The 14,108-nt window shown below is 58.2% G+C and overlaps 1 protein-coding gene across 1 annotated transcript in view; it reads right to left on the bottom strand.

Moving 5' to 3' along the window:
- Positions 1-14,108, bottom strand: part of HSPG2 (heparan sulfate proteoglycan 2) — a 102,158-nt gene that overhangs the window by 18,841 nt on the left and 69,209 nt on the right. The window contains exons 40-64 of the mRNA XM_060141174.1: positions 13,212-13,270; positions 12,854-13,021; positions 12,590-12,700; positions 10,518-10,618; positions 10,238-10,418; positions 9,227-9,352; positions 8,929-9,081; positions 8,706-8,848; positions 8,245-8,380; positions 8,010-8,164; positions 7,642-7,792; positions 6,755-6,906; positions 6,528-6,669; positions 5,948-6,099; positions 5,634-5,769; positions 5,385-5,536; positions 4,102-4,237; positions 3,814-3,965; positions 3,304-3,442; positions 3,061-3,212; positions 2,345-2,480; positions 2,076-2,227; positions 1,769-1,907; positions 1,002-1,153; positions 640-787 (exon numbers count right to left, since the gene is read on the bottom strand). Coding sequence (XP_059997157.1) covers positions 640-787; positions 1,002-1,153; positions 1,769-1,907; positions 2,076-2,227; positions 2,345-2,480; positions 3,061-3,212; positions 3,304-3,442; positions 3,814-3,965; positions 4,102-4,237; positions 5,385-5,536; positions 5,634-5,769; positions 5,948-6,099; positions 6,528-6,669; positions 6,755-6,906; positions 7,642-7,792; positions 8,010-8,164; positions 8,245-8,380; positions 8,706-8,848; positions 8,929-9,081; positions 9,227-9,352; positions 10,238-10,418; positions 10,518-10,618; positions 12,590-12,700; positions 12,854-13,021; positions 13,212-13,270 — 3,524 coding nt within the window. The remainder of the gene's footprint in view (positions 1-639; positions 788-1,001; positions 1,154-1,768; positions 1,908-2,075; positions 2,228-2,344; positions 2,481-3,060; positions 3,213-3,303; positions 3,443-3,813; positions 3,966-4,101; positions 4,238-5,384; positions 5,537-5,633; positions 5,770-5,947; positions 6,100-6,527; positions 6,670-6,754; positions 6,907-7,641; positions 7,793-8,009; positions 8,165-8,244; positions 8,381-8,705; positions 8,849-8,928; positions 9,082-9,226; positions 9,353-10,237; positions 10,419-10,517; positions 10,619-12,589; positions 12,701-12,853; positions 13,022-13,211; positions 13,271-14,108) is intronic.

Here is a 14,108-nt window from a genome sequence, read left to right as displayed (position 1 = left end):
TTTCCCCAACTGTAAAACAGAACAATCATACCTACTTCAAAGGGTTATTTTGATGGTGAAATGAGTTAATATGTGTAAAAATACCAGGGCCCAGCACCTGGTAAGTGCATATCACGTTCATTACTTAGCAATTCAGGTACTATTATCATGATGTCTGCTACGGCCATGTGCTCCCTGTGCTATTAATTCCTTTACACTTTCAATTGATTCACTTAAGAAAACCCTTAAACACACAGCCCCATCATAGGCAATGATTTCCATGCAATCGTGACAGGTTTGACGTGTTGATGTTTTTTCCCTAACATTATCACTATTAATATAAAAAAATATTTCATCAGGGCACCACCTAAAATCACCCTCTCAGATCCCAGAGGTGCAATCCCAGCCTTTAAGGAACTCGTGTAATTGCTGCAAGAGCTCTACTAGCCCCACTTCACAGATGAGGAAAGTGACACACCAAGAGGAATCCCTCGTGTAACATTTCAGAGTGTGGACAGAGGAGCCGGGACTCACGCCCACACGAGCCGGACTCCACAGCCTGTGCTCTCGGGCCCTAGGGATGAAGCCCACTTGACCTGGCTCTCGAGCCCCCCTTTCTTCCCTCCTCCTGCTTCCCAGCCCCACTGTAGGGATCCTCACCAGGGACGAGAACAGCGCCAGAGCCAGAAGCCTCGATGGTGACCAGGACTGAGGTCTCCAGAGGGCCAGAGCTGCTCACCACGCGGCACACGTACTCGCCCGAGTCAGCCGGGGATACCTGGTGCAGCCGCAGCCGTGAGCCGTGGGCCTGAGCAGGGACAGGACGGGAGAGGAGCAGAAGGAGATGGCACGTGGAATCCTTGAAGGCTGGGGCCAGGGTCCCACCTCTGACGCAGGCAGGCACTGCACCCCACAGGGGATCCCAGGCCCTCCTTCCCGGGCAGAGCTTGGGGGACAGGCCCCTAGCCAGGGCCCGCACATCCAGCAGCCCTCCCACTATGTCCTGCCCCCAACTCCCATACCTGGTGGTGAGTGGGGAGGCTGCCCCCGCGCTTGTACCACGTGATCTGGGCATGCGCCTGTCCAGGGACCACGCAGTTCAGATCCAGGGTCTGCCCTTCGGCCACGTGTGAAGATGACGACTCGATTCTGATGGGCGTGGCCCCGCCAGGGACTGGGCACACAGAAAGAGCAAGTCGGGGCTTTGGTCATGGTCAGATTTGGGAACACCTGGGTTGGTGGGAGCCTCAACTGGAGAAGCCTCCACCCTCCCAAGGTAGTAAGAATAGCTAACACTTATTAAGCACTTACAGTATGCCAGGCACTGTTCTCAGTACTTTGCGGGCATTAACTCACTTAGTCCTCACAAAATTCACATACTTTCTGCCTTGATGGAAATGTTCTATCATCCGCACTGTTCAATGCAGTGGCAACCAGCTATGTGCGGTTACTGAGCACTTTGTTTTTGAAATGTGAGGATGTGAATTTAGAATTTTAACTAATTTTAATGACCATGCATGGCTAGTGGCCACCGTATCGGACAGCTCTCTGAGGATGGAATGATCGACATCCCCACTTCACTGATGAGGGTACGGAAGCTGAGAGGGGAGAGTCACTCCCTCAGGGTCCCTAGTGGTGCAGGCAGGATGTGAACCCTGGCATCCTTCTGCTGAGCCCTCGTCCTGCACCACCGCCCTCGTCTGAGGGCTCTGACTACAGGGCCTTTCCTCCCTGGGAAACACTGGTACCTGCGTCTCCCAGTCCCTTCCTGGGTCTTCATCGGACTCACCAGAGGGGCTGCCGGTGCTGGGGGAGACTGAGACCACGATGGAGGCCTCCTGGGCATCGATGTTGTTGTTAGCCCGGCACACATACTCGCCTGAATCCGCCACGGACATCTGGTGCAGCCGCAGACGGGAGCCGTGAGCCTAGGGGTGTGGATAAGGAAGAAGGGAGTCAAGGGGTTGAGGGGTCACCGGCTGGCTCAGGCCTCCTCCCAGGGCAGGAGGGAGGACTGCCAGCTAATGCTTCGGGTTCTTTGCCCATGGGGGGCTGTCCCTGAACTGCCCACCCCACTGCCAGGCTCTACTCTGTACCTGGTGTCGAGTGGGAAGGCTGCCCCCACGCTTGTACCACGTGATGGTGGCCTGGGGCTGCCCGGTGACCACGCAGTTCAGATCCAAGGTCTGCCCTTCAACCACCGTGGGGGACGAGGACTCGATCCTGATTGGTGGGGAGACACTGGGCACTGGGGACAGAGAGGAATGCACCACGTAGCCGGAGTCAGACGAGAGTGACGGTGCCGGGCACCTCGCTGCCTCCCCCGCACCCGCTTGCCTAGACCCCCTGCCCTAGGAGTTCTCACTGTGGGAGGAGCCGCTGCCCTGGATGGTGACGATGAGCGAGGTCTCCTGGGAGCCGGCACCGTTGCTGACATGACACACGTACTCGCCCGAGTCCGCGGGCGTCACCTGGGGGATCCGCAGCCGGGAGCCCACGATCTGAGGGGGAGCAGGTGTCAGGGGGTGCGGGCAGCACCTCCATGTCTCAGGTGCTGCCGCTGCTGCTTCCCCTGGACTCCGGGAGCCTCACTGCCTTGTCTGGGGTAGCCTCCACCCTGGCCTCCTTCAGAACTCCCTTGGTGGCCTTCCCGAGGCTCTGGGCTGGGTGGACAGTGTCTCCAGCCTTTGGACTATTCTCACCCGTCATCCCTGCAGAAAGCCCATTGAGGCCCTCCCCGGTGACGCCTATTACAGCGCTGTCACATGGCATGTCTGCCTAGCCCTTTAGCCTGTGAGCTCCCTGAGGGCAGGCAGTGGTCTCATTCCATTTGAATCCTTAGTGCCAGGACCAGGACTTGGCCTGGAGCAGGTTCTCAGGGAAATGTAGTGAGTGAGTGAAGTACAGGATCCAGCTGAGGTCAGTGGGACTTATCTCCATATCCTCAGCACTGGTCCAGCAAGAACACTCAATGTTTGTTGAATGACTGAATGAGCACAGACGGGCTGTTGACAGCTCTTCCTGATTCCCGTCAGGGCCGGTGACCCCAGCTTTTGCCCTCCCTGCCTGCTGGTTCCATACCTGGTGCCGGCTGGGTAGGCTGCCTCCACGCTTATACCAGGTGATGGTGTGGGGGGCTTGACTGGCCACCAGGCAGTTGAGGTCCAGCGTATGTCCGTTGGCCAGGGAGGCTGAGGATGACTCAATGCGGACGGGGTACACCACACTCTGGGCTGGGAGGGTGAGATGGAAGGCAGGGTGTGGGAGCCACTGACGGTGGAGGGGCCCTCCCAACCCATTTGTTATGACCCCTGAGACACTCACAGCGGGAGGGGCCGAGGCGCTGCTGGATGGTGACGAGGACGGAGGCTTCCTGGGTGCCCGAGCTGCTGACCACGCGGCACACGTACTCCCCGGAGTCAGCTGGAGTCACCTGGGGCAGCCGCAGCCTCGAGCCATGTACCTGGGAGGGGAGGCAGGTTCACAGCCAGGCTCCCACCCCCTTCCCTGGTACCCATTCCAGCCAGACCCGGCCAGATGGAGCTTTAGGGCTGGGGCAGAAGCTCTTCCAGGGAGAACCACCATTCATGACCCTTCAATTCCCTTGCCCGAGGGTTGGAACTGGGTCCAGTGGGAAGAAGTGGGGGACCAGCACTTGCCACCTATGGGGCAGGTGAGGTAGACAGTGTGAGCCCATCTGGCAGATGAGGACACTGAGGATCAGGGAAGTCAAAGGACTGGCCAGGCAAGGGGCAAAGCAGTGTCCAAACTCAAAGCTCCTTACTCCGCAGTCTCGAGGGTCCTTCAGGCCCCCCTTAGCACCCCACCTCCTACCTGGTGCCGGGCAGGGAGGCTGCTCCCGCGCTTGTGCCATGTGACCTGGGCGTGGGCCTGCCCAGAAACCAGGCAGTTCAGATCCAAGGTCTGCCCTTCAGCCACGTGTGAGGAGGACGACTCGATCCGGACTGGAGGGGTGACCCCCAGCGCTGGGGACAGAGGGCAGAGGGTCAATCCCCAGCTGGGAGGAGAGGGGGAGGGGAGGGTGTGAGTGAAGGTAGGGACTGCTGGTCTCTGGGGTCCTGCCACTGCTGGAGTGGGAAGCCTCCCCCCAGCACCACTCACCAGGCACAGAGTCTGCAGACTCAATGGTGACCAGGACGGAGGCTTCCAGGGGCACCGAGCCGCCTACCACGCGGCACACATACTCGCCTGAGTCGGCTGGGGACACCTGGTGGAGTCTCAGCAGTGAGCCATGGGTCTGGCCAGAATGAAGGTGAGGTCAGAAGGGGCCCTCTTAGGACCCCTGCACCTATAACCTGCAGCCCTGCCTCACTCTGAGCCTGAGAACTGGCTCTTAGTTCTGTCCTGCTCAGGGGTAAAGCAGGTGTCTTGTCCCAGGAGTGAGGGGTGGCCCGGAGGAGCCATGGGGAACTGGGCAAACACTAATACCACACTCCATCCATTCTTACACACTTAAAAAAAAAAAAAAAAGGATGGAGAAGATAACCTGCATATTATTTTTATTTTATTTTTTATTATTATTATTTTGGCCACACTGTGTGGCCTGCGGGATCCTAGCTACCCAACCAGGGACCGAACCTGGGCCCTTGGCAGTGAAAGCATGGAGTCCTAACCACTGGACTGCCAGGGAATTCCCTAGACATACTTTTTAAAGTCTCTGAAATCAAGATGCATCTCGCAGTGAATTACAATTACAAATGGCAGTTTTTTCGTTTCTCCTTAGAGGTACATAAAATAATGGTGCATCCTGCAATCAGTGGCATCCTAAATTCTATAAAATATATCAATAATAACAGCTAACGATGGGACTTCCCGGGTGCTCCAGTGATTAAGACTCCGTGCTCCCAATGCAGGGAGCCCGGGTTTGATCCCTGGTCAGGGAACTAGATCCTGCATGCCACAACTAAGATCCCGCATGCCGCAACTAAAGATCCTGTACACCGCAACTAAGACCCAGTGCAGCCAAATGAATAAATAAATAATAAATATTTTAAAAAACAGCTAATGATATGACAGTAGTAACAGCTCAGAGCACTTTCTATGAGCCAGGGCTCTGAGCACTTTGCATATAAATTAATTCATTTCATCCTTAAGATAATTCTGTAAGGGAGGTACTGTTATTACCATTTTACAGATGCTGAAAATATGGTACAGGGAGATTAAGTAATTTGCTGAAGGTCACAAGCGAGGAAGTGGTGGAAGCAGCAGTCACACCTAGGCTGGCTGGTCCTAGAGGCTGGGACCATTGCCCCACACACCTGTGCAATGGGGTCCTAGGCCTCCCCGTCTCAGAGGAGCCTCCAACCCACCCTACCCTTGACCTCCACTCCCCAGTGGCCTCCCTCTTGTTCCCTTCTTGGCCTGTCCATCCTCCGGTCCTGTACCTGGTGCCGGGCGGGAAGGCTGCCCCCGCGCTTGTGCCATGTGACCTGGGCGTGGGCCTGCCTGGGCACCACGCAGTTCAGATCCAGGGTCTGCCCTTCGGCCACATGAGAGGAGGAGGGTTCAATGCGGATGGACTGGGTGCCACCAGGAGCTGGGGGAGAAGACGGTCACTGGTCAGTCCAGTTCTCTGCAGCTTCCCCCGCCTTACCCCTTTCTCTGTCCAAGCGCAGCCTGCAAGTCCCACTCACGGTAGGCGAAGTTGGCTCCCTGGGTCCTGGTTACTGTGACTGTGATGGAGGCCTCCACACCATTGCTGGCCCGGCAAACATACTCGCCTGCGTCAGCTGGTGAGGCCTGGAAGATGTACAGGCGGGAGCCGCGGACCTGGACAGCCATGGGCAGGGGTGTGAGAGGGGGGCTTCTCAGAGCTCAGCAGGTGCCCCCCAACCCTGTTCCTCTGAGCTGGGAACTGACAGCCCCTCAGCTCAGAGGCTGCCCCCGCCGACCCACAGTCCACAGCTTGGCCTGGCTGGCCCCCTCCTGCCTTTCTGCCACTGTGTACCTGGTGCCGGGCGGGGAGGCTGCCTCCACGTTTGTACCATGTGACCGGGGCATGGGCCTGCCCGGGCACCACACAGCTCAGCTCCAGAGTCTGCCCCTCGGCCACCGTGGGGGATGAGGATTCGATCCTGACAGGCGGGACGGGTCCTGGGGCTGTGGGGAAAGGGGCGAGGGTAGCAGACGCTCCCCAGAAGGGAAGGAAAGAACTGTTCACCCTGGAGCCAGCTCAGCCTGTGGGTTCAGTGGCCTGGGCTTGAGGTCCTCGGCTCAGCAGCCCTGAGGGGAGCCAAGCCTTGCAGAGGGAGCGAGGAAGTGGGAGAGATGAGGATGATTGAGGGAGGAGCAAAAACATGAGTGATGTGGCCAGAGAGAACAGTGATGGGAAGACGGCAGATTACTCAGAGAAGTGGAGTCCTCCCGGGCCGGCCCTGTGGCCAGCCCCAAGGTGGGCTTCCTGCCCCAGTGTGGCTTCCTGCCACCCCCTTCCCCGCGTCAGCAACGGGAGTCACTAGGGCCTCAGCACCTGGGAAGGTTCTCGGCACCCCGCACCCCAGCTTGCCCTGTCACTGGCAGTCACTCACCGGGGATGGAGCCAGTGCCGGCGGCCTCGATGGTGACTAGGACGGAGGTCTCGAGGGGCCCAGAGCCGAGGACCACGCGGCACACGTACTCGCCTGAGTCTGCTGGGGACACCTGGTTCAGCCGCAGCAGTGAGCCGTGGGTCTGAGTGCAAACAGGGAGGGTGAGGAGGGGCCTGAGCGGCTCCATCCAACCCCTCCGGCGGGCTGGCCCTGGGGGGCTGCTGTACCTGGTGCCGGGCGGGGAGGCTGCCTCCACGTTTGTACCATGTGACCTGGGCGTGGGCCTGCCCCGGCACCACACAGTTCAGATCCAGCGTCTGCCCTTCGGCCACATGAGAGGAGGACGACTCGATGCGGATGGGCTGACTACTGCCTGGAGCTGGGGCGCAAAGGAGCTGGTCAGAGGCCTGGGCTCCTGAGCCCCAGCCCTGCAGCCCTGAAGCAGAGGGCCCTGAGATCTGACGAGGCCCTAGCTTGGGAGGGCAGATGGGAGGCCTTCTAGGGCTGGGACCATGCTTTTCTGCCTCAGCAGGGCCAGCCAGACCCCTCTTTCCCTCTCTGACCTTCAACTTGGGGTTCAAGGCCCATTTGCCTATGCATGACTCCTTGATCTGTGATGAGCTGCTCTGGCTTGCAGGGAACCAGAGTCTTTTAGCGCCCAGGCGGGGCCAAAGGATGCAGACAATAAGGCCACAGCTCCCTTCTTTAGAGCGCACGCCGTGTACTCACACTACATGGTAGTGCTGCTGTCCCCATTTCACACGTGAGGAAACTGAGGCCCCAGAGGTAAAGTAACCAGTTCAAGGCTGATAAAGGGCAGAGCCAGCATTTGAACCCAGGTCAGCCTGACTCCCAACTCAGTGTCCAACCCTGACTCTGCTGCTTTTTGATGAATTCTGAAAACAGCACTCTCCCCATGGGGTCCCAGGTAAGTCAGGTCAACCTGTCCCCACCCTCAGTCCCCTCATCTCTCCTTGCAGGGAGTGGAGGGTTGCAGCCTGCCTGGAGTGCCTCTTCTTGTCCTGATGGCATCGAAGAGACCACAGACACCAGCCTTGGGAACAGAGGGGAGGTCGGAGGCCTTGGCCCCCACCCAGCCCCACTGGCTCCTCACCTGGGGTGTAGCTAGGGCCCGAATGGCTGCCGTGGAGGACAGAGACGATGATGGAGGCCTCCTTGGGGCCTGACTCATTCTCCACTCGGCACACGTATTCTCCAGAATCAGCTGGTGAGACGTGGGGCAGCCGCAGCCGGGAGCCATGCACCTGGGCCGGGTAAGGACAGAGGCACGTGAGGATGGGGAGAGGCCGCGGTCAGCACTCCCTCTGTGCCTCAGTGCCTGCCTCTGCTCAGAGCCACCCACGTGGGAAGCTGAAGAGGGAGGGAAATAAGGGCGGACCCTGCTCGTGCAGAGTGCAGAGTGCCAGGCTGTGTGAAGGACCACCCCCAGGTCCCCTGCCACGGGCTCAGGGACCCTCGTACCTGGGCGTGGGGAGGCAGGCTGCCCCCTCGCTTGTACCACGTGATCTGGCTGTGGGCCAGCCCTGTCACCATGCAGTTGAGGTCCAGCGTCTGCCCTTCAGTCACGGAAGGTGATGAGGACTCAATCCTCACTGGCGGGATGCTGGCACCTGAGGCTGGGAGCAGAGGGGGAGTGAGTAGGCCTCGGGGGGACCCTGGCTTGCCTTCCCACTCCTTCAGCCCCAAGGCCCCGCACCTGGAAGGACGACCACTTGGATCCGGGCCTGTGCGGTGCCCGCGGGGCTGGTGGCCACGCAGAGGTAGAAGCCGGCGTCGGCGGCAGTGATGGCTGGGATGAGCAGCGTGGCGATGTCTGTGCGCTCAGACCGGGCCTGCCACACAGCGAGAAGGGTCAGCCGCCCGAGGGGCCCAGGCAGCCCGGCAAGGGCTAGTGAGGGAGGGCAGGAGGAGGGGGCATAAAGAGTAGAGGCAAGCTCCGAGCCAATATGAGGGCCCCAGCTGGGCACCAAGGAGGGCGGAGCCAGGCAGCAGAGCAGGAGGCTGACGGCTGCCACCCGCCGGGACGCACGGAGCGGGAGGTCTGAGCAGGGCACCATCTTGGAAGTGAAGGGAACCAGAAGGGGAGATGGGAGGGGCAGGTGGCAAGTGCTAGGACTCTGCTGAGCCTGTGGGCCTGGCCCGGACGGATATCCTCACCTGTGGGGGGAGGCTGCCCCCCTCCTTCCTCCAGGTGATGGTGGCGCTGGGCACACCCGCAGCCCTGCAGTACAGCCTGATGCTGCGGCCTTCATGTACCTGGGTCCTCTCTGGACTCACCTGGACCCTAGGCCCGCTGCCCCCTGCAGACAGAGCCCTGTGAGAACACCTCTCTGGGCCGCCATGAGCTCCCAACTGCCCACCCTCAGCCCCGTCCTCTCACCGTGCACGTGGAGCACGGCCCTGGCCACGTGCTGCCCGGCGCTGCTGTGGGCACGACACAGGTACTGGGCTTGATCCGAGGGCTCGACGGCTGGCAGGCGCAGGATACCGCCATGGATTTGGGCCTTCTGAGGGAGCTGGCCACCGGGGCCCCCTGACGTGGAGAGGTGGGGTCAGCACCCACTGGGATTGGCATTGCCAGGCCCCCCAGGGGTTGAAGTCCACAGCCTAGAGTCCTGCATCTGGCCCCCATATGCAGGAGAGCCAGGCCCTGACTGTCATACCCGCCACGGCCTCACCTGTCCACTCGAGGGTGGGCGTGGGGTTCCCTGTGGCACTGCAGCGGAACTCAGCCAGCTGCCCAGGCTGCACTGTGAGCTGTGGCGGGTGGATGGAGACCACGGGGGACGACGGGGTGGCCGAGGCTGACGAGGGAGGAGAAAGCATATGTGGTCACGGTGGGGAGGGACCCGTGGCAACAGCCTCCTTGCCGCTCTCTTTGCTTCCACTCTAGCCCCTCGTGGCCGTTTGTCCATAGAACAGCCAGAGGGAGCCTTTAAAATGTCAATGGGGGAATCCCCTGGTGGTCCAGGGGTTAAGACTCTGCCCTTTCACTGCTGAGGGCGTGGGTTCGATCCCTGGTCGGGGAACTAAGATCCCGCATGCCACATGGCGTGGCCAAAAAAAAAAAAAAAGTCAATGGGGTCTTGTTACTTCTCCACTTAAGACCTGTCCGTGGCTCTTAGAACAAAATCTGAATTCCCTGCTGTGACCCACTGCGTGTACTCACCTCTGCCCACATCTTCAAGTCCCTCACCCCACCTCCCCTCCACGGCTCCAGCCACGCTGGCCTTGCGTCCCTCAAACACATCAACATGCTCGTGCTTCAGGGCCTTTGCACACGCTGCTTCGTCCGCCAGCTCTCATGTGGCTGAACACCTTCTCTTCCCTTCAGGTCTCAGCTGAGATGTCACCTCCTCAGAGAGGCCCTCCCCAACCACCCCACGGAGAATAGCTCACCCTTCTCCCACCTCATTTCTCACTTTCCAATCACTCTGTTTACTCCTGTCCCAGCACTGGTCACCCGTGTAATTATGTTGTTTGTCCACTTGTTCCCTACAGAACATGGAGGGCAGGAGGGCAGAGCCCCTGTTTGTCCCCTCCCACCCCTGTTTCTTCAGAGTCTAGGCCAGGACCTGCCATACTGTAGTTCAGAAACTGTCAGCTGAAGGAAGAAATGGTCACTGGTCTTGGTGGGTGTGGACGAAGGTCAGGACTGGGTGGGTCAGGCATGGACATGCACAGTGTACCTTGCACGTGCAGCGTGGCTGTGCCCTGGTCCATGGCAAACATGTTGGAGCCGGTGCACACGTAGGTGCCCGCGTCACTCGGCTGTACGCTGCGAATGGTCAGGATACCGTTGAAATCCATGGCTCGGGCTGGCAGTTTCCCATTATGCAGGCGAGTCCACACCAGGGTGTAAGCCGGAGACTGCAGGCAGGACAAGGGAGATGGGGGTGGGGGTCCAGGTGGGGCTTGGAGACCCCAGAAGACAGATCCTCACTGATGCCCACTCCCTGCCCCGCCCACCTTGCTCTTGGCTGTGCAGATGAAGGTGACGTCGGTTCCGGGACGCACGCTCTGGCTCCGCTGCTCTTCCACTGTCACTGTGATGGGCTTGCTGGGAGCCTCTGCCGGGACAGGAGGTCCCCCAGTGAGCCGGGTGCTGGCTAGGCCGCTGTCCTGTGGCCACGTTCTCTCCCTCTTCATCACCCCTTCCGGATGTCACTTCCTTCCCAGTCTGGCTTAGATTCCATTCCACTCCCTGGCACCGCCCTCCCTCATCCTGGCCGAAACCCATCATCTACTTTCTTCCTGCTGGCACTGAGCACCCAGCAGGCTGTGACCAGAGAACATCACACCATGATCCCCTTGGCTCCAATTCAGGATCACAGACCACAAATGAGCTCTTAACACTTCGCACTTCACTCCAACTGGGCTTCTCTCTCTGGTTTGAGTTTCTATCCTCCCAAACAACCATTTCACACCTGCTCCCAACTTTTCCACCCTCCTGAAACCCCCTTCCACTTCCATGGCTTCAACTCACGCTTCTTGAGAGAATTGAAACAATTAGTCAGGAATTTTCCACGTTCCCAAATCTACCCACCTCCCTCCTTCCTGGTCCCTGAAGGATGAGACCTCTCCCCACCTCCCACCCCACCTCAACTCCCCTTCCTGAGTGCTGGAGCCCCTCCCAAGGACCCCCTCCCTCTGCTGTGCCCTCTCCTTTCCTTCCCCATGGGATCATTCTGCTCCACAGACAAATGTGTTCTAGAGTTTCCCATCTCTGAAAATGCCCCCCTGACCCTATACACCCCTCAGCTACTGCCCCATTTCTTGGCCTCCCTTCAGAGCCAGGAGTCTTGAAAGAGCTGTCTACACTGGCTGCCTTCCCATCCCTTCTTTGCCTCCCTCCCATCCAGTCTCTACCCCATCTCTCCACTGCAAACCGCTCTTGTCAAGGCATGACCTCCAAGGGTTATTTCTCTGTAGCTGACCTTCCCGGGGCATCCGGTGAGGCCGGCCACTCTCTCCGGGAAGTTGTTTCCCCTCTTGACTTCCAACTCATCACCTCCCCCGGCCTCCTCCTGTCTACTGGCTGCCCCTGCTCACTCTCTTGCTGTCCTCCCTCCTCCATTTGTTCCAGCTGGAGCTCCTTGGGGCTCTGTTCTGGGCCCTGTCCTCGAGCTACACTCTCCTGGGTAATTTCATCCTGCCCCATCCCTATGCCAACAGCTCCCAAATTCATTTCTCTGACCAGGGCCTCTTTCCTGAGTTCCAGATTCACATATGCAAATGCCCACCTGATGTACCTACTTCAATGTTTCCCCAAGCTTCTCAAACGTTAACAAGTCCAAAACCAAACTTGTGGTTCCCTCGGACCTGTTGGTGGCAGGTGTTGCTGGGGCCCCACCCATGTCCCCTCATCACTTCAGAACCAACCTGCCTGGCTTCTGCAGCCGCTGCATTTCTTTGCATGAGGGTTTTCTCAGGCCACTGGTGACCATTGTGTGTGCCCATGAGGTGGGACAGAATGCAGGGGAATCGATGCTACTGGAACAGGTCCCAGTCAGTGACTGATACGAGCTGGTGTGCACATACCCCAGCTCCCTGGACCCCAGGGTGGAGGGCAGGGGGACTCCAAGGAGCATGTTTTACTCTGGAGTTTCCCGGGGCTGCCTCGTCTGCGTTCAGTAACAACTGCTCTAGGTGGTAATGTGCTCAATGACACACCGTTAATTGGATGCCTTCTCTTCCCTGTTTCATTTCATTTTCCAAATAAACTATGTACACACAAATCCTTGCCTCAGCCTCTGCTTTTGGCGGAGCCCAAATGAAGGTGCCCTCCTGTGGGATCCTCTCTCATCTCAGTAAATGGCACTCTGCCCAGCTGCTGGAATCCAGACCCCTAGGCTTTTCTCTCTCCCTCAACGACCAGACTCAAGTCCTGCCAGTTCTGCCTCTAACATCAGCCTTGAGCCATCACCTCTTTCCATCTTCCTGGCCAGTGTCCTCGTCCACCATCCCCTCTGGTAGATGGTCTGCAGTTTGCAGCCCATCCCAAGACAGGCAGTCTGGTGGACAGAGGACTGGAAACTCACCAGTGACCAGCAGCTCTGCCCGGCTGGTGTTGGCATGATGGAGATTACGACAGGTACAAATGTAGACTCCAGCATCTGAAGGCTGGACGCTGGGGAAGTGGAGCTCGGAGCCTGGTGGCAAGGAGATGGGAGCTCATCAGTACAGATGCACCCCTTTTCCCACCTAGTCCTGCGTGTGGGTCCCTACAGGATCTCAGCAGGGCAGGGACAGACCTGTGCCTCCCTTTCCATTGGAATGGCCGAAGGGCCTGGGGCCATGTGTACCTTGATGTCGCTGCTGGGTGCTGCTGGGCAAGGGCCGCCCATCTTCACGAGACCAGTAAAAGTAGTGGGGTGGGCTCCCACTGACCTGGCACCGCAGGGAGTGGGGACCACCTTGGGGTACTATGCTCCGAGTTGGCTGGACCTGGACCACCAGCGGGGCTTGGTCTGCTGGGGGAGGGAAAGGAGAGGCCATTCAGGCAGGAGGCCCCCAGCATGTACCATTGTCTCAGATATCTCTGTCCTTCCAAAGACTCGCATGCCCAACCCTTCACCCTGTTCCCCAGACCTAGTATCTCTAAAATTCCCTGGGTCCCCTGCCTTGCCCATCACCTCGACCCAAGACCATGGTCCCACTTACCCTGTGGCAGGCACCGACCCCCTCGCACATTGGGGTTACCCACGTATCCTGTGGCACACCTGTAAGGTGGAACAAGGACCAGCTGTGTCAGACCCCAGGGGACCCAGTGCCTCATAGTGGACTTGGGGAGCCAGAAGCTCAGCTCTCTGCCCATATGGGGTGAAGAAGCTCTGAGCTCTGGAAGGACTTCAGAGACCAAAAAAGCCCCACCACAGGGCCTCTGGGAGCTGAGAAAGGGGAGTGTGTGGAAATGTCAGTAGGTTGGATTCAGGGAAACATTCATTCAACAAATGTTTATTAAGCGACTACGATGCAAGGTTATTGAAACGTAACAGTAAACATGATAAAGTCCTTGCTCTTATGGAACTGACTTGTTGGGAAACTAACATGGAAGCTATGTAAATGAGAGTGATGGACATCTATGGGGGTTGAGAGGGCATGGTGGGGAGGCACTAATCTAGCCCTGAAAATCAGGAGGCTTCCCAGAGGATGGGATTGCTGAGCTGCTATATTCCCTTGGAGCAGCCTACTCTGCAGCGAACTTCTCACTGTTTTAACTATGTATTTGTATGATTACTCACCATCTTGTCTCCCATTATAGTTGGGAAACTCTATAAGGGCTGGGACTGAATCTGTTTTGCTCATTACTTTATTTCCAACACCTTGGCACACTGCATGGCACACAGTAGATGCTCAATAAAAATGTGCTGAATGAGGGAATAAAGCTGAGCCTTGAAGGCTAAACAGGAGTTAGCCAGGAACTGGCGGTTTGAGGGTGAAGAATGTTCCATGAAGAGAAAATAGCACATGCAAAGAAATGAACATGAAGAAGTCAAGAAATGAAGCCCAGCTAGAGTATAGAGTTGGGTGTCAGAAGTGGGATGAGACTGAAGAGTG

Source organism: Lagenorhynchus albirostris, chromosome 2 (assembly GCF_949774975.1).
Source record: "Lagenorhynchus albirostris chromosome 2, mLagAlb1.1, whole genome shotgun sequence".
Taxonomy (NCBI): Eukaryota; Metazoa; Chordata; class Mammalia; order Artiodactyla; family Delphinidae; genus Lagenorhynchus; species Lagenorhynchus albirostris.
The sequence above is the reverse complement of the archived record's forward strand: the minus strand, read 5'-3'. Positions and strand labels throughout refer to the sequence as shown.